The following is a 20,428-nucleotide window of genomic DNA, read 5'->3' on the forward strand; positions in this document are numbered from 1 at the left end:
AATGTGACCACAGAATACATTTATACATTTTCGGCACTTTAGGATTGTTCTTGGTGGACAACTTACTAACCCAAACTATATTACAGAAACAAACCAGTCCTGTGATGTTGTGTACATCAATAAATGTTTATTTCATTTTGATTTGCATCAACATATTTTTCCATTTTATTTTCAATAACCTCTATAACACTACTAGAATATCGATAAGAACGAAAGGTGGCATTATCCATTTAAACGAGACCGACGTTGCTGCCTTCTCTGAAGGTATCAGAGGACCAGGTGTTGGGGTGGAGGAAACTACAGTTAGACCTACAGAACTTCAGTCAGAATATCAGACACGGTACCATCTTTAAACAGGTACGACATTCACAGAGGAATATCCAAATCACAGAATTTAGTTCAATGACCATGTCGCTCTCCTCCAGGTTGAACTGTACATTTTCATATAAAAACTGAGAACATACAAACAAAACACCCTGTCTGTGAGAGTCAGTTTTTACTTATTTTGACACTAAAGAGAAATCATTGTAACAAATATAATGGTGAACATGAGATAAGACCAACAGGTTTCTTCAGCAGAGTTTCTTCACCATCTTTACATGGTTTTGGCATCTTAGAGTCTTAAAAGTCTTCTCGAGTCCAAATCTCCACACATGCAATGTCTTCTTTCTTCGATCGTCAGCTATTATTTTAACATAAAGGCATAAAGAAAAAGGTAATATTGCGTAAGAGCCCAAGTTTGACTTAGGGTTGACGATGTGTATTCTCATGAGCCTTGAGTTTGTATTGCAATGCACAACATTTACGTTACTGAGTAGCAGCTTGTATATACAAAGCCAAATGGGCAGAGGCATGGACTACGGAAGATATGCTGAGATTGTTACAGTAAAGCACTAGGAGGTCAGAGGTCATCAGAGGACAATCATAGAAACACAACATGAGTCTCAAATACGATTCTGGAAGATTTAGCTTACATGTAACACTATAATTCACGACTCGCTCAGTTTGATCTTTCCAGACACATATTCAAAAAACAGTAGCGCCCACTGATCAGTCTAAACACCATTTCAACAGTCGAGTGACAACCAGAAGACACAAGCGAACAATCGTCTGACACTACAGTAGTAAGGTAGAAAACATCGTTTTGACGTTATATTGAAGGGGGGTAAAAGGAAATGAACAAAAGTTGTCCCTTGTACTGAAATGTGAAGGAAATCTCTCCACGATGCATTCAAACTTTGGCAGATAAAATCGAAGTCATTCACTCATTTTCCTCAGCATGGTAAAAAAAACTAAACAACGCACAATCTTTGTTACACGTGCCCCCAGGCAACCGAAATGACTAGAAACGAAAAATAACAGGCCAGCTGAAATTGATCTTTTAAAGAAAACCAAATATCGTGACGAATTAGATAACGAATCAAACCATACTTGTACTTTCACAGACACGCATGAAGAGCCAACGCTTCTGTCTGAGTTTGGCTGGCTTGTCTTATCTACATGTAAGAGCCCAGAATATCAACCACAGACAAATTAATTCATCGCTAGTTTACAGTTAAAGATACTTCACCCATCTAGAATATGGCACGTTAAGTATTACATATGAGAAACACGTTCGAAAAGGACCTCACAGACACACTCGTCACGTGGCGCCAAATACATTTTACTACTCGCACTTCTAAAACCATGTCACGTCATACGTCTCTAGGAGAGGGTGAAGTACCTTTTGGAGACGGATTAAAAAGTTGGTTGTGGTGCTTTTTGTGAGCTAACAGCAAAGAAAACGGAAAAAGTTTGCGTTTGTGGCTGAACGTCGTGGGTGTGGCCAGCGGAGTCGTCGTCGGCCTGATTTGCAGTACGAGAGTGGTTAAATTGGGGTCGTATGTCACGAGACAGCGTGGTAAAGGTTCTGAAAATATACATCGCTGAAAGAAACAGTATGGCGTCATCAAAAAAACGAAATATTTTGGCCTTATAGCAATGCAGGTATACATTTTTTGTTTATATATATTTGTTTGCTATTTCAAAAAATATAAAGTTTTTTGTCATAGTTTATATTATTGGCTTAGGTTATTAAATAAAAGTTTGTTCATCTTTTATTTCCCTTTTGTTTTAAAGTAACATGCTGCTTTTTACTATGGCAGTTTTACGTTTTTATAGGTCATCCATTTTGTTTCATGCACTCTTGTTGATTTCGTAACTTTCCGAGTATATACACGGCGTGAGGCGATTTGCTTCTTGTGAGTGAGGAGATCCTGATCAACCCCTGTACATAAATGAAGATGACATCTGCTTTACAATGCGGGTATGGAACCCCACTTACTCATAAACGGTAATTGTACAAGTCCATCGTTTCATAATCTGGCCTTCGCCTTTTCAACAGAGTAAGACAATCCTGTACAAAGACAGAAGAGAAGCTGAACAGCCCTTAAGTCTCTCTCTCGGTCCATCCTTCTCGCTCGCTCGCTCTCTCTCTCTCCTTCTCTCTCTCTCTTCTAAAGAGTGAAAGTCCAAGTACCAGAGGAGTACATGAGAGTGCGCCCTCCTCGAGGACCCTCTAAAACTGATACCACTTTTTGTCTTTGCATTTCAGCATCAGCTGTGGAGAACAAAAGTGAACAAGAGTTTGAATAAGCACCTTAAGATTTATTTGTATTTGTATTTATATTTCTGCTTTCTCATTCTCTCACTCTCCGACATACCTCGTGAGCATGTTTAGAGAAGGTTTCGGCGCTGGTCATCATCAGAGCGGTCCTCTCCTCCAGTTCTCCGAGCCTCTGTCCTCTCTCATCCAGGGCAATGCGAGCTCGAGCCAGTTCTCCCACCACCCCGCCTGCTGCTGCCTTCATGCCCTCCATTCCTCCCTGTCCTGGGATGTGCTGTGCCAGGCTGCGGGACCCCTTACCCGCCGCTGCCTCACCAACTACAGTTCAAGAGAGGAAAAGGCAGTTACTTAAACTAAAACTACACTCTTTAAAGGGGTAATGAATTGAGAAATCAACTTTACCTTGAGCTTTTGATATATAAAAGGTCTGATAATATAAGATTATCCTGTAAGTTTCAGAGCTGAAATCTTCCTTTTTAGTTAATGAAAAGCTTTTATAAACACAAGGCCCAGAAAACGATCGTGAGCTTCATCCTTACGTCACTGCGTGACAAAACACACCTCTACAGGACGTGTAATTCAGTAGCCCCGCCAACTGACTCATGGAGCTGTTTGGCTCACAGCCAGCAACAATAAACATGTGGAAGAAGATAGCAAGATAGTGTGGAAGAACGCAGTCGCTGCTTAAGCTTCCTTCGGATCATAATATTAGGAATGTTTGATACTTTTTTAATGAAGTTCCAGCTCACGTGGGGAAAACCGTGTACATAATCGCTTCATTTCATTTACATTTACATTTATGCATTTGGCAGACGCTTTTATCCAAAGCGACTTACATTGCATTCAAGGTACACATTATACATTAGTGTCAGTTCTTGCTTTCCCTGGGAATCGAACCCATGACCTTGGCGTTGCTAGCGCCACGCTCTACTGGTTGAGCTACAGGAAATTTCACAGCGGAATCGTTGGTAAACAAGTCTCAAGTGCTGGATTTGCAGACAAAATGTTGTGCCTTCTATATTGGATCCGACAGGAATGGTGCAACAAACTTATGTGAGTAAAACGTCTTTTTTATATGTAATAATAGTCCCACAGGGCTGTACCAGAAAGTACACCCGTCGGCAGAAATTATTTCTTGATCTGGGCACGCACGTGTGTGTGTGTCAGTGTGTGCTCGCAGTTTACGCTTATATCGACCTATCGTGCAGGTGCAGGCCATGTAATACAATCGCGGGTGGATGAGAAATAAATCATTGTGTTTGTTTGATACGAAGACAAGTTGCAGTTGCCGCTTTCAAAATAATCTCTCCCTCATCTGACACTGGGCAATAGATATAACAGCGGAGCTGAAGCTCATTAAATATGCAAATCTTATCCAATCCTAGCCTTGGGTGTTTACTTCCAAGTCTCCAGTGTGGCATGCCCATCAAAACCCAGCGTTCAGAAGACAGCCTCAAAACCACTGTAGAAAAAAGCCTATTTCTTATTAGTTATGTTTTTCAATGTAAAAACCACACAAACGTCATTAGTTGACCTCAGACAACAGTATAAAAAAATTCAAAAGCCAGTTCAGTTTTTATTAGCATTTTACTTATGATCACAATAGGAATAGCGCATTAAAGATTTGCGAATACAGCAGCATTTCCATCCAGTGAGTCGAGGAGAACAAAATCGGCACTGATGAAACGCCCCTAACTATCACTAAGAAAAATGGAAGTTGCTGCAATAGGAGAAGCCACTGTACTTGCGTCTCAAGGTGATGATACACGGGGCAACTTTTTAAGTAATGTCAACTGGCAACTAGGTGAGACACAGGGCCCACGACTGATCTAAAGTATTCAGATATAAATGTGTTGCTTATTCTCCATGGGAAAGTGTCCAAGCAACATTGCTTAAAAACGTAACCGTCCACTGCTTTGTCCAGTTATGCCATCCCATTGCAAAGTCACTTTTTTTTAAGCGCATCGAGAACTGTATTCTGTAAAAGTGTTTCCATCCTGGTTCATCTGCATGTTTTCTTAAACGAGCGCATACATTTTTTATATGCATTTTATACATTTGTATGGGCATTTTGGCACAGTTTAAAAAAAAAAAAAAAAAACCCTATTGATGGTTTCATGAAAATACTTTTAAATCCATCCATCTCTTTCCACCGCACAAAATGTTATTTATAGTGGAAAAAGGATTGTTAAAATGTTCTTTATACTATGATTTATTTTATTTTAAGAACTGTTCACTGAAAGGTTCTTTGGGGAAACAAAGATGTTTTTTTTTTTAATATGGCATAATAATTATATAATTTTTTTTTTTTTTTTTTTACAGGGGTAAACCAGGGTTTGTGGGAATAGTAACAGAGATAAAAAATTTACTGATCAAAACTAATTCAAAGATTTTTTTAGATTCACATTATACGTCAATCTCATGGTCTCTTCTTGTCTAAGTGGGCAGTTCTGAGCTCAAATGTGAACCAGACATCACATTTTTGATGTTAAGATCTGTGGTTCTGGATCTGTGAGAATATGCTTACAAACACACACACACACGCACACGCACACGCACGCGCACACACACACACACACACACACACACACACACACACACACACACACACACACACACACACACACACACACACACACACACACACACACACACACACACACACACACACACACACACACACACACACACACATCCACCCACACAGGAGTGATAAATAACTCTACTTACATAGCTCCTCTCGGTCGAAGGTTTGGGCGTTGCCACCAAAAAAGCCCTTGAGAAAGCCACGGTTCTGAGCCTCAGGGGTCTCGATTGGTGTAAAGAGCTCTCCTAACATTTCCTGCAATTAATGAAGAATAGTGAATAGTGAAAAGTGTTAAATTGAAAAAAATCATATCAAATACTACATCGAAAGCGATGGCAGCACAGTCAGTTCAAAAACCCACCAGCAGATGTCAGTAGGGTTATACATTTCACTATGTAAAATGGAAAGTTTTGACAAGACATTTGACAGACACACTTGTAAAGAAACAGGACACATTTGAAATTGAATACTATACTAGATTACTTAGTGAAACATGGACAAAATTCTTCTCCCCCCACCCCCAATTTAAGGGCTAAAAATATTAATTTAATAATAATTTTAAAAAAAGATTGAAAATCAGTTATAGTTTATTTGTCAAACTACAAATAAATTGTAAATTGTCTTGCATTGTGGGATAAATACACTAATGTTAAAAAAAACGAGGGTCAGTAAGATTTATTTTTCCACTAAACTTAAACAGCACAACAGTTTTCGTCATGAATAATAAGAAATGCAAATCATCACATTGATTTCTGAAGGATCATGTGATGCTGAAGTAATGATGCTGAAAATTCAGCTTTGCCAACAAAAAAATAAAATACTTTTTAAAATATATTAAAACAGTAAACAGTTAATGCAATTTTAATGTAATGATAAAGATTTTACTGTATGATAAGCATAAACGACTTCTTTCAAAAACATTTAAAAAAAAACATTTTAACAGTAGTGTATACTGCAGGTCGGACATTCTATGCTGAAAAATAGCATATTGTGCACATGGTGCATACTGCAAAAATAGAATGAATACTATGGCATTACACTATTTCCATCCTCACCAGACAGAGAGAGAACAACGGAGAGAGAGAAAGGACAGAATGACAACCTGTGTGGCAGAAATTACAGCCGAGATGCAGCAGGGCTCAGCTCAGCAGAGCTCAAAGCATCCATGACAAGCATGACATTTCACTTCAATAACCACCATCAGCATGCACACACACACACACAGACACACACACACACACACACACACACACACACACACACACACACACACACATGCACACACCTGTAGGTTGTCACACATCTCCTGGCTGTAAGTGATTCTCTGTATCTCTGTGGGGGAGCACAGATACAGCGCCTGCCCTCCGTTGGTGAAGCAGAATGTTCTGGCAATGCGCATGTCTGTTAGCGGCAGGTAGTTGACATCTAGCAGAGGCCGTAAACTGGGAAGGCTACAAAACATACACGCATATAAGATAACAGACTTAGAAACTGCATTCCAATATCCTTTGTATCGGAAATGACAGTGAAATAGTGAGGAATGCAGAAATTCTTGCCTAAAATATCATACTGCACTAAAGGCAGGATTTAACATGAATCCAACAAAAGCACAGCCCAGCTGTTCCAACTTGAGGTTTAGAGTTTATTGAAGGATTGAGCTGGTTTCTGTAAACTGGATTAAACTGAAAATCAATACCAAAAGGTTTTGAGCTGGCATTAAAGGAATGTTGTCGGCTAAATATAAGTTAAGCTTTATTGACAGAACCTGTCAAATACTGTGGATTAGTACAGACATTTTTCTCAACTCTCAGTTTGTAAAAACAAGAAATCATTCTGTTTACAGTAATGCACTTACAATAGAAATTCTAAAGCCGTTTTTCCACCGTGGGAACTTTCCTAAGGAACTAGGGACTTTGGGGTGGGACTTTGTGTTTTGATCCCAGGGTCTTGAAGTTCTGGGTAAAAATGCGCCCCCTCAAAACGGCCCTGCTTGCGAGGTAGTACTTTTTAAAGTTCAGGAACTCTCGGGGGTGGGACTTAGGCGCTGAACATGCTGATTGGTTGAGTCCACGGCTCCATGCAGTATTTTATTTCAACCTAAAAGTCAGTTACATTGTGCAATGAGATTTGTTTGCTATTCGAATCAACAATGGAGTTTTTACTCCAAAATACGACAGATGGACTGACGACGAGGTTCAGGCTTTATTAAGTGTATTTGCGGAGAACAAAATCGAGTGGGCTCTGGAAAGTCACGTGCAGTCTTACATTATCGGACACAGATCTTCACGGCAGGTCTGGGGGAAAAAGAATTCCTGGGACTAATTTTTCCGGGTAATTTTGGGTGGAAACAGGGCTTAAGATGTTCTGTAGGGTTTAAAAACTTATATTTCTAGACAATGCACTTATATTAATTATTCTTTATGGAAATACGCCCCTCAGGATCTCACACCACCACCTGACGCGCACATTATATACACGCAAGCTCAATTTTGAATTGACTGACAGATGAGCTGCACGAAAGCGCTCTGTGGTGTGGCAGGATTTTAAACAACTTCCCGAGTGGCCGCGGACAGGCGCTGAATGCTGCCGCCGGTGTGTGTACACTCATTGAACGTGTTCTAATTTTAAAGGCGCGGTGCGAAGCTCAGCGCCCTTAAAGGGGTCGCACACCGATGCTCAGCTCAGCTCAGCGCCGCGACACGTCTTTAAAATATTGAGCACCCCCATATTGCCAAAATGGTATGATCCTCGTTTCATAACACCCGCGAAGATTCGACCGTGAGATCAGTGGTCGAATCAGGCTCCGCATATCGATGCATCAAATCTTTGACTATTCGAGGTCACCCCTAATACCAATTTAGGTCAACCAATGACACAGCAATGCTTCTTTTTTGTTCAGTCTGTGGTGTAAAAGATCACATTAGCAATTAAATAAACTTCAGCAAAACATGGTCAGGTCAAAGTGTCTGAATAATTTTGGTCCTGGTATAAATTTGGTCCACTGTCTGAAGAATTTTTGGATATAATATGTCACAATTTACTTTATTGTGCTATCCTGCAAACCCACTAGTAAAAATGATTTACTAGGTTTGACTATTTTTGGTTTGACTGTATAATCACCATTTAAAATGTTAGTATTTTGCTTGAGGGACTAGATTCAGCAACCTTCTGGTTACCAGCCCAGAATTCTACACTGTAAAAAATCCAACTTGCAAATTGTTGACTCAGTTTCAGATTTTAAGTTGAGTGGACAAATTTTTGACCACAATGTTGAGTTTACTTATAAGGACGATTTCACTGCAAGTTTACTAATATGTCGTCCACTGAACACAAACAAGTAAGTTGAGAAAACGTAATGTTTTAATTTATTCATAACTTCCCGTCATCGCGCATGCGCAGAATGTCAGCGCTGTATCTTGCACGGGGTTTCGTCCTTCAACCACGCTTTGGAAGGGACTGGATTTCATCTGGTTGAGGTAAGTTTTCTTTAAGCTTTATGAATAATTTAAGCTACATATATGGCACACCTTGTTTGTTAAATGTTAAAAGACTAAACTCATACTAAAGCATGTGGTGATTAGTTATCTTGTTTGTTATCTGTTATGTTCGGTGATCCTGTTAGCAATCTGTTAACATTTGAAGGTATATATCAACATATACAGCTAGAGTATGGCTGGATGGACTATATTTTTAATGGAGACTATATAAAATGTAGGCCTATTTTGCTAGAGATTGTACACGTAGCACAGTAACGTCGATTTAAAGCTTCACTTTGTAATAAACTTTTTTTATGTTCAAAATTGACGAAATAGATACAATGAGCAAGTACTTTATGAATCCATTTTTTAAACCGTGTTTTTGTCTTATTTTGAATCATTACGCTACACCTATAATACATGTTTATTTTGGGACTATTTTAGCTCAGTCGGCGTCGATGCGGAGTAGCACAATACTTTCGGCGTGACTCGTCCTCATAGACATAAACAGAGAGAAGTAGCTCCGACTACAATGTTCTTCCGCAAGACGCATGCACACCGTTTTGTTTTGATTAACGCGCGCCAAAAGTTACAGCTTCAACGTTATTGACAACTTAGATAAGTGTGAGGAAACCATAGACTGTAAAAAAATAAGGAGGAAACATGCTTGAACGAGAAAAGAATAAGAAGGACGTGCATGATGTTAAAAATGTTAAAGACAGCATGTAAGTGCTAATCTTTTGTGTTTATTGCAATTTGATAGTGAAACATATACCCAATTTTGTCAAAAAGCTCACAGTGGGTAGCATTACCTTAAACACAGTAGGTTATATCTTAATTGAACATAAATAATTTAGTGAATCCAAGATGTTTTAGTAGGATGTTTTTGATATGTGCTTTAGCTCTTAAAGTGAAAGCAATCTAAGTACCTGCCGTCTTGTGTATATATTGTTACTCAAACAACAAGACAACATCACTTAATGCTCTTTTGTATCTTTATAAATACATTTATATTTAATTAATACAGTGAAGACTATGCATTGGGTTGTAATATCTTTTTATTATTCCATTTCTGTAATGCTACATGATAAATTAACATACTGTAACTGCTTTTGCGTTTGTTTTTGTATTTGTCCTGTTTAGAAAAGAAAGAAAAAAAGCACCAACATCAAACATCAGTGATGCATTGACAAAAATCTGGCAGATGTGCAAAAAATGTGACCTTTTGAAAGATCAGGTGAGTTTATTATTTTTAGATCTAAATGAAGTGTACACTTAATTTTTACTGTTTTAACAAAGTTTTTTTTTTCAGGGTCTGTGCTGAGTATTACAGGAGAGCACCTTTTCCCTTCGTTGGATGAACACACATCTAGTTGTACAGAGAATGGAGATGAGATGAAGTTCTTACAACTTGAACATCAGGTAATTGTTTAGCATGTGATATATGTTTGATTAAAGGTTGAATGGTGTCATCGCTCTGTCAAGCTAAGTCCCATGCCTCTCTTTTTGGATATAACTTGGATATAACTTGTTCCATATTTGTTTTTTCTGTCTTTCAGTCACATACACTCTATTGTACTTGCTCAAAGAAAGGCCACAACTTTCAGAGGGACCTTTGTTTATGAGAGAAAATTTTGGAAACATCCTGAAGACTTGCCTGGTAAGATGATGTGTGTCATCATCAGCATATACACTCATGCCTGAAATACTTCACCTGTTCACCTGTTTATCAGGTCTATTTTGTCAAAAAGCTCACAGTGGGTAGCATTACCGTAAACACAGTAGGTTATGTCTTAAGTGAACATAAATAATTTAGTGAATCCAAGATTTTTTAGTAGGATGTATTAGATATGTGCCTTAGCTCTTAAGGGGACAGCAATCTATGTACCTGCTGTCTTGTTGTTACTCAAACAACAAGACAAAATCACTTAATGCTCTTTTGTATCTTTATAAATACATTTATATTTAATTAATACAGTGAAAACTATGCATTGGGTTGTTTTCACATTGTATTATTCCATTTCTGTAATGCTACGCGTTAAATTAACACACTGTAACTGCTTTTGTGTTTGTTTTTGTATTTGTCCTGTTTCGAAAAAAAGAAAAAAAGCAACAACATCAAACATCAGTGATGCATTGACAAAAATCTGGCAGATGTGCAAAAAATGTGCAAAAAACCTTTTGAAAGATCAGGTGAGTTTATTATTTTTAGATCTAAATGAAGTGTACACTTAATTTTTACTGTTATAACAATGTTTTTGTTTTTTTCAGGGTCTGTGCTGAGTATTACAGGAGAGCACCTTTTCCCTTCATTGGATGAACACACATCTAGTTGTACAGAGAATGGAGATGAGATGAAGTTCTTACTAGACCAACATGAACATCAGGTAATTGTTTAGCATGTGATATATGTTTGATTAAAGGTTGAATGGTGTCATCTCTCTGTCAAGCTAAGTCCCATGCCTCTCTTAGGATATAACTTGGATATAACTTGTTCCATATTTGTTTTTTCTGTCTTTCAGTCACTCCATTGTACTTGCTCAAAGAAAGGCCACAACTTTCAGAGGGACCTTTGTTTATAAGAGAAAAGTTTGGAAACATCCTGAAGACTTGCCTGGTAAGATGATGTGTGTCATCATCAGCATATACACTCATGCCTGAAATACTTTACCTGTTCAGCTGTTTATCAGGTCCTTTTAGGTATACAAACTTATCATTTGCTCTCTGTCAGCCAAAAGGCAGAGTAAAGAGATGAAAGCAGGGTACAAAGTCATGGTAAAAAATACTAAATTGAAAAATCATATTTGAATCTTTCTCAGTGATCAGTTTGATTTCATCTGAGAGCACAAATTCAACAAGTTGTTGTTGAATCAGCATTGTAATTACATCAATGCTGAAATGGCTTCTAACAGCACAGGTTCAGGTGTGGCAGTGTTTGGGCTTGGGAAATATATTATGTTTATCAGTTTTAGTTCAATGGCTGAATTTGAACAAGCTTAAAAGGTTAGTTCAACTAAAAATGAAAATTAGCCCATGGTTTGTTCACCCTGAAGTCATTCTAGGAGTATAGGACATTCTTCATATACGCAGAGTTAAATAAAAAATATCATGGCTCTTCAAATCTTTATAATGGCATTGAATGGTGGTTTCTGTTTTGAAGTCCATAAAAGTGCATCTATCCATCATAAAAGTGTATCATTCATTCATTCATTCAAGCGAAGTAGCGTGTTTGTGTAAGAAAAATATCCATACTTAAAACTGTATAGACTAAAATCTAAAATATCTAGCTTCCAACGGTATGCAAGTCAACATGCGCTTGTGTGTGGGGCAGTTATATGATGGATAGAATAGCTGATGGATGGGTAGGTAAAAATGCGCTTTTTAATATATAACTCTGATATAACTCTGACACAAAGAAAGTTATATAGACCTAGGATGGCTTGAGGGTGATTAAATCATGGTCTAATTTTCATTTTTGTGAGGAACTAACCCTTTATAATCAGGGCCACCTTTACTTTTCAAATAAAGTTACATGAGCATGTTTAGGAACACACTGAACACACTGTGGTCCACTGGAAAATCCCTAATTTTATGCTTATTTCTATTGCAGGACATAGAGCCAGGATAAAGGGAGAAGATGAGGATCTAAACCATCTTTGAAAGTGATGCCACCATCCACTCAAACCCAAATATAAGGTGCCTCTCTGTAGTACTAAGAGCAGATTGGACCAGGTAATGTGCAATACCTTTGCTGCAATTGTTACTAAATATTTTTTTCAAAAGTGTTTAATGTTCTTGACCCCCAGTGCTCAGCAAGAGTCTGGTCCTTAAAAAAATTGCTGCAGTCTTTATGGATAATCATAAGGTTGAGCATTTATTTATTTATTTCAATTTGTACTCTAATTTAGTGCATAATCTTTTTTTTTATATAAATATTGAAGAGTGGAGTAGAAGTTCATCACCTTCTAATGTACCTATTGGAGACAGAAAATGCTGTTTTGCAGAATTGTCAATAAAATTTTTCTGTAATGATGGCAATGTATTTTGTATTGTGTTGTATTTTCACTGTGGTTTGTTCTGGCTGCATTTGGATTCCTAATGTGGTGGGTACACAAGTATCTGGGTTAGATATTTGAAGAAAGTTGAACCAACTTACAAAAAGTACAACGTTGAGTTAACTTAAAAAAATAAAGCAACCAGCTGCAAAGCATTTTTGAGTTTACTGAACTCCAAGACCTCTGAAGTTGTGCTAACTTGTTTCTTTGAGTTGGACTGGTAAGTTGAAAAAGTTGAACCAACTTTTTGGTTTCAAAGTTGAACCAACTTACAAAAAGTACAAAGTTGAGTTAACTTAAAAAAATAAAGCAACCAGCTGCAAAGCATTTTTGAGTTTACTGAACTTCAAGACCTCTGAAGTTGTGCTAACTTGTTTCTTTGAGTTGGACTGGTAGTTAGATGGACTTACTGAGTAAAGTATAATTAACTTAATCAAATAAGTTTAGTGAACTTTCAAAAATGATTTGGCATAACTTCAACTACTGAAGTTGAGTAAACTCAAAAATGCTTTGCAGCTGGTTGCTTTATTTTTTTAAGTTAACTCAACTTTTTTTTTTTTACAGTGTACTATTTACAACACAATTTCCAAAATTGATGCAAAACAGTCAAAGCAAACCTCAAAGTCATGATGTGTCCGTTGGCGCAGAAGCAGGCCAGACAAACGCTGTTACAAACCAACACCACGTCGGCCCGCAGCACGAAGGATGACTCTGTGATGTTATGTACATATAAACAAGCCTGGGAGGGCATGTAGAAGACCTTTGCCTGCCTCTCCGAACACACCACGGCTAAGTGACCATCTCCACTGGCCTCTTGAGAAGATGAGGGTGAGAAGTTGACCAGCTTCCTCTTGCGGGGTCGATCTGGGTCATCTGGGGCTTGTTGGTCCCGCCACACCTCGTAAGGATTGTGGATAAGAGCACCCCCACAGTCCAGGAAAGCAAACCGCAGAATGGATCCTTTCAGCATTAACACTGTGGCTGAGACGGAAGAGAACAAAAACATGACAATATAGGGCATTAGTGCCTGGCCAATTTTTTACTGGTGTTGGTTCCGAAAGCGTTTTTTTCTACACAGCACAGCATCATGCAGTTTTTCTCTGAAAATTCCACTGTTAAACACGATTATTTAACAGATGGCTTTATCAAAAACATACGCCAGCGATTAACAACCTTAGAGCTCACAACATGTTTGTCTTTGAAGGTTTATAATTTATCGTCAAAAATTAATTTCCCTAAGGTGAAAATGAACGGAGTCTTTACTTTCGGAACCCGAAAACTCTGTATAGGCATGTTGCATTTAAGAATCAGAGAAGGAAGAAATGAAAAGATACCAGTGGGGGCCACAGTAACGGGGTCTTCCTGACGTTCCTGCTCGTCCGTAGGGATGGACATTGGGATGATAAGCACCAGGCCCAGACTTGTGCCCACCCACAGGCATGGCGTGGGCAGGGTATCTGATTTACGGCCGTACGACTCCATAAACTGCAGGGTGGTTACGGCCTCTTTAGTCTCCCTGTCTATGCTGGAAACGCTAGAGCTCCGGGAACGGCTGAACGAGTTTTCTCGACTCTCTGAGAAAAAATGGAAAAGGGGGGAGAGACAGAGAGGGTGGGGGAGAAGAGAAATGTCAAGAAAGATAGAAGACAGACAAATGGATGAGTGGAAAATGATAAAGAATAGCAGAGAGTGAAAAGATAAAAGAAAAAGTGGAAAGATAGAGAGAATCCTGTTGCTGTTAAAAAGAAGAATGAATGAAAGTGGAGTCACTCCATATGTGCATACACACTTACATTTAATCCACATCAACCATGTACTGAGTTATAATGTGATACAGATATACAGTTGCAAACACATAATTTGTTTTGGTTTTAAGATTTGTTATTGAGAAAGTAAAACAAAAAAATAATGTACATACAGGACAGCGTGGCACATACATATTTATCGCGTGAACACATACTAAAATGTTCCTGTTCATATGATCAGAGATGTCACAGATATAATTAACATACACAGAACACACTCACAATTTATAACTCATTCAGCATCTTTACCATCCTTTTGACCTTGAATTACTTCCAAATTCTTATCCACTGCATATTCATATTGCCAGGCAAACATACAATATGTTTCTGGACTTGCCTGATTTACACTTCACTCAAATATTTAAACTCTGATTCTCTTAAACTGAAAAGATTTGTATTGCAATACAATGTACACTCACCTAAAGGATTATTAGGAAAACCTGTTCAATTTCTCATTAATGCAATTATCTAATCAACCAATCACATGAAAGTTGCTTCACTCAATTTAGGGTTGTGGTCCTGGTCAAGACAATCTCCTGAACTCCAAAATGAATGTCAGAATGGGAAAGAAAGGTGATTTGAGCAATTTTGAGCATGGCATGGTTGTTGGTGCCAAAAGGGCCGGTCTGAGTATTTCACAATCTGCTCAGTTACTGGGATTTTCACGCACAACCATTTCTAGGGTTTACAAAGAATGGTGTGAAAACGGAAAAACATCCAGTATGTGGCAGTCCTGTGGGCTAAAATGCCTTGTTGATGCTAGAGGTCAGAGGAGAACGGGCCGACTGATTCAAGCTGATAGAAGAGCAACTTTGACTGAAATAACCACTCGTTTCAACTGAGGTATGCAGCAGAGCATTTGTGAAGCCACAACATGCACAACCTTGAGGCAGATGGGCTACAACAGCAGAAGACCCCTGGGTACCACTCATCTCCCCTACAAATAGGAAAAAGAGGCTACAATTTGCACAACCTCACCAAAATCGGACAGTTGAAGACTGGAAAAATGTTGCCTGGTCTGATGAGTGTCGATTTCTGTTGAGACATTCAGATGGTAGAGTCAGAATTTGCCGTTAACAGAATGAGAACATGGATCCATCATGCCTTGTTACCACTCTGCAGGCTGGTGGTGGTGGTGTGGGGGATGTTTACTTGGCAAACTAGGCCCTTTAGTGCCAATTGGGCATCGTTTAAATGCCACGGCCTACCTGACCATTGTTTCTGACCCTGTCCATCCCTTTATGACCACCATGTACCCATCCTCTGATGGATACTTCCAGCAGGATAATGCACCATGTTACAAAGCTCAAATCATTTCAAATTGGTTCCTTGAACATGACAATGAGTTCACTGTACTAAAATGGCCCCCACAGTCACCAGATCTCAACCCAATAGAGCATCTTTGGGATGTGGTGGAACGGGAGCTTCGTGCCCTAGATGTGCATCCCACAAATCTCCATCAACTGCAAGATGTTATCCTATCAATATGGGCCAACATGTCTAAAGAATGCTTTCAGCACCTTATTGAATCAATGCCACGTATAATTAAGTTCTGAAGGCCAAAGGGGGCCAAACACAGTATTAACATGGTGTTCCTAATAATCCTTTAGGCAAGTGTATATTAGGGCAATATATACAATTGGTTGTGGTAATATCTGTGGTGTGACAGGCAGTGGGGCGAGGGACCGCGAGAGCGGGCCGGTGATTAATGTTCACGAGGGCCAGCTGCGTGGCACACCACAATATCATATATGTCATTGTTGTCACTACCTTGACTTGATATATTGTCATGCATTAAAATAAAACAGAGAATCTTATATTACAGTTTGTTTGGTGTTTTAAATTGAGAATCTTGTTTATCCTGCAGAAAAAACAACTGTATTGTGTTTGCATAACATAAACGCATAGGAAGAAAATGCTGACAGATATTTGTCAATGTCAAATTATGTTGCTTTGTGTGTAGTGATGGAAGGAAATTCATTTGTGAATATGCTTGTAAGCTATATAATAAAATAATGGAAAAAGACTGTGGAATAAGGTATAAATTACAACATTTAACATAACATTTATCATATATCACAATGGCCTCTAAAACACAATATTCCTCAATTTCTAAGCTTCTACTCCTGTGAAATTCTTAAGGAATGTTTTTGTTTATGTGCTACATCTGTGTTGACTTACAACTATATGAGTAAATTAACATGGTACTGAATGTTATATGAAAGATTAATTTCTTAAATGTGTAATGAATGTTTGGATGATTCCTTTCTTTATACAGAATGTTCCTTATTGTTATGTTTAATATATATATATATATATATATATATATATATATATATATATATATATATATATATATATATATATATATATATGCATAATGTGGTGTGATTTGCCACCTAAGAAAACTATTAAATATCTTTTTATTTAAACTCACCACATTCAGCCTCATTCAATGGTTGGCAAAAAGTTGGTATTAATAAACAGCCACATATTTAGCATTTGGATTAATAGAATAAAGAATTATTGTCTGGCACTGTTTTTTGAGAATGTCCCTCCTATGTTTCGGTGAAGGACCTCTTTCTCCCTTTTGTCTGATACGTCTATAAAGCATCATGGTCATGCTAGCACATCTTACCATGTTCTGTGTACACTAAATTATCTATCACTTTGAATTTTTACCATCATAGAAAGTAATTTAAGAATGACCTCACAACATTCAAATCTACATTGATGACAACATTAATGATTGATAATACTGACACGTCTACAGAATCATAAGAGCTCCTTAGACACTGACATACAGAAACAACTGATACAGGTTAAACCTTGCCTTGGACTGAACTGCACGGTTAACTGTTTGTCACACATGGTCCAGGACTAGATTTAATCTGTGTCTTGGAGATGTCACAGTGCGTGGAATGGACAGACGACTATAAGCCGATGACACTGCAGTGTGAATCACAAAGCAGACATCATTCAAATGTTCAGCTGCTAGCAGCTACGGTGCAGATCCAAACCTGAAGATAAAGAGCTAGGTGAACATCACTGAACGTGACGAAAGAGGGGTTCTGACCAAGCGACTATGTGCCACAGGACGGGACGGAGTAAGACGGGACGCTACAGGGTGAGAGGTCCTTGTGACACTCATAAAGCCCCTCCTTACCTCTCTCGCTCCAGTTGTAGGTGGTGATGTGATGCTCATCGTGAGAGTACATACTGACTCCGTGTAACTGCTGCAGCATGGCTCGTCGGGACGCATAACCTATCCATTGAATGCACATACGCACAACACCCCAACGGCCACAATCACACACACGTAAATACAACGATGCACGACATATAAAATCACACGCACAGACATAGAAATGCAAGACGTATACCAAAAAAACAAAGACACGACCAGAACATTACAGCGTACAGAGAGTGACAGAGAAGGAGAGAAAGAGGAAGAGAAAACCGATAAACCAATATGCAAGAAAGAAAGAATGAAAGAACGAACGAACGAAAGAAAGAAAAGAAAGTCAATCTTTTTTATTCTTTTCTTTTTCTCGAATACCTGCCCACAACACTACAATAGAAAAAAACCTGAAAAAATATCGGCAGAGAAATCCTTTGGTCTTTGGCTGTGAGGGTTGTGTCAAGGTTAGGATGCTTATAGCTGTGAGTGTTTGTGATCACAATCATTAAGGAAAAGTTCACTCAACTCAAAATTCTGTCATTACTCACCCTCATGTCATTAGAAACCTGTATGACTGGCTTCAAAATACTAATATACCCTTGGTTTCACAGATGACGGTTAGACCAGGCCAAACTGCATGTTTGAGCTGTTTCAACCGAAAGCAACTTTGTTTTGTCTTAAGAAGATGCACACCGGTAATGTTTTTTTTTTCTGTCTTATATTCTAGCGTATGTTTATAAAAGCAACTTTAATGCCCTAATTGAACAAAGGCCTAACCCTGCCTTAATCGAAACCCTGTCTATGAAACCAGGCCATAGTGTATTAGTGATGATGGTCTTTGAATCTTGTTCAGCAAAATTAACTAATCTCCATTCAAGTCATTTATTCATTTGAGCAGCATTATTCAAAAGAATCAAAATGTTACATTTACAGTGGCCAAATTTCCCCAACACGTCTACGCACTTCAACTTTGACTATATTTCGAATTAAGAAATCATGGTAATACCAGCCAATGAATAATGATGAGAAACCATTAATGAATAATTTACTACTCAACAGTGTCTTCTTGTTTGAGTCATCCATTCTTTTGTCATGTGACAGCCAAATAGTCATGAAGCTTTGTTTGTCTTGTTGCCTTAAAGCAGGATCTAACAGTAAAATATCATAGTCACCCTTATGATAATTTATGTTTCCTGTATGTAGCCTATGCGGCTGTCATGTGACATAAGAATGAATGACTCAACTAATCATTTCAATTTCTTATACAGGAGACATAAATGATTATTTCATCTCCTAATCATAAATGAAAAGTTGTGCGTATGAGTCATTAATAATTGAAAGTAAAATTAATCAGCATCCTATTACTTGCCACTTGTCAAATCTGATGTAACGTCACTGTTTTTGGGTCCAAACACTATCAGATGATAAAAGCAAACAAAAAACAGTGATCATTTATATTCATTGTGTGCTGTAATATTTCTAAAAAATCATGATCCTAACCATAGACTTTAGATATAAAACACTAACTTTTGTCTTCATCCTGAAAAATCAGATGGCCAGACAGTGATTTTATGACTCATTCAAATATTGGTTTCCAGGATGCTGTGAGCTGTGAGTTTTTAAAAGCTTTGCTTAAAATGTTTCATACGAATAAATATTGCTCATAAATGGCTGCTGAGATAGTATTCTCATTTGAAATGAGTAGAGGCTTGAACCCAGAAACAGTATTCCTTACATCATTTATCAAGGGAATAGCAAATAGTATGAGGTGTATTAAAGGGATAGTATACCCCAAAATGAAACATAGCCCATGATTTACTCACCCTTAAGTCATCCTAGGTGTATATGACATTTTTCTTTCTGAACTGTTAAAAACTGTTTTTGAAATTCATAAAAGTTAGCCTGACGTGGTCATACTTTGAAACTGCTCCATTGGGCTGTGATTATGGGGCGTTTCAACCGAACCAGGAAAGACATCAATTGGATAGACCAACCAATCAGAGCAACGAAGCGACGCATTGTCAAATGTCAACATAGTTCAACTGCACTGTGTTGCCAAGTCCGCGTTTTTCCCCCCGCGGGCTGTTTTCAATGTCCGCGGGTTGAAGCGACTATTATGTGATATAGACCCATGAGTGCGAATTTTAGCAGGCAACCTTGCCAAAATACAAACACATTTTACCCCAAACGCCATTTCCCCCATGGAGAACCCCCCGAGAAGCTATTGTTTAGGGCTAGTAGTTGGCGGGTTTGTTTTAAAAACTTGGCAACCCTGTCTGCACACGCTGAAATCAGGATGGAATACACGATCTTTGCCGGTGTTGTAAAAAAATAAAATTATTTAATGATGCACAGAGTACTTACCCAACATTATCATCATTTCTGAGAGAAATTGTGAAGGTGAATGCATATACAAACAAGCTCTCCGTTTAGGATTCGAGTAAATATAATCCAAGCCCCTTTGATGACGTGCATGATTACGTTCCTGTTTATCATCTGTCCGTCATCGTCTAAAGCTTGCCCTGATGATTTCATTGGTCCGAACAGTTTCTGTTCGGAGATAATTACTCCTCTATGGAGCAAGGGCAGACCGAACTGCCCGACCTAAAAAATTTGTGGGCGGGGCTAAGTTCGGCTGGCCTCCAGGCTACATAAAAGTGCATCTGTCCCTCAAATAACTTGCTCCACATGGCTCTGGGGAGTTAATAAAGGCCGTCTG

The 20,428-nt window shown here is 38.4% G+C and overlaps 1 protein-coding gene and 1 long non-coding RNA gene across 17 annotated transcripts in view; one reads left to right on the top strand and one right to left on the bottom strand.

The window, feature by feature from the left end:
• Positions 1 to 107: 107 nt before the first annotated feature.
• stxbp5l (syntaxin binding protein 5L) overlaps positions 108 to 20,428 on the bottom strand; it is a 197,979-nt gene continuing 177,658 nt past the window's right edge. For 10 of the 16 annotated variants that reach the window (XM_067443856.1, XM_067443851.1, XM_067443850.1 and 7 more), the window contains 7 exons: positions 17,695 to 17,793; positions 14,058 to 14,297; positions 13,341 to 13,704; positions 6,478 to 6,643; positions 5,336 to 5,447; positions 2,703 to 2,923; positions 108 to 2,599 (listed from right to left, as the gene is read on the bottom strand). In XM_067443856.1, the coding sequence (XP_067299957.1) occupies positions 2,558 to 2,599; positions 2,703 to 2,923; positions 5,336 to 5,447; positions 6,478 to 6,643; positions 13,341 to 13,704; positions 14,058 to 14,297; positions 17,695 to 17,793 (1,244 nt within the window). In that variant the 3' untranslated portion in view covers positions 108 to 2,557. The remainder of the gene's footprint in view (positions 2,600 to 2,702; positions 2,924 to 5,335; positions 5,448 to 6,477; positions 6,644 to 13,340; positions 13,705 to 14,057; positions 14,298 to 17,694; positions 17,794 to 20,428) is intronic. The other 6 variants (XM_067443858.1, XM_067443853.1, XM_067443857.1 and 3 more) reach the window with 1 other exon arrangement.
• LOC137076085 (uncharacterized) lies at positions 8,641 to 12,583 on the top strand. The gene is made up of 8 exons (XR_010905192.1): positions 8,641 to 8,668; positions 9,812 to 9,905; positions 9,981 to 10,090; positions 10,228 to 10,328; positions 10,771 to 10,861; positions 10,940 to 11,055; positions 11,191 to 11,285; positions 12,279 to 12,583. It is a non-coding gene; the product is annotated as an uncharacterized lncRNA (long non-coding RNA).

The sequence above is a fragment of the Pseudorasbora parva genome, chromosome 5 (assembly GCF_024679245.1).
Source record: "Pseudorasbora parva isolate DD20220531a chromosome 5, ASM2467924v1, whole genome shotgun sequence".
Taxonomy (NCBI): Eukaryota; Metazoa; Chordata; class Actinopteri; order Cypriniformes; family Gobionidae; genus Pseudorasbora; species Pseudorasbora parva.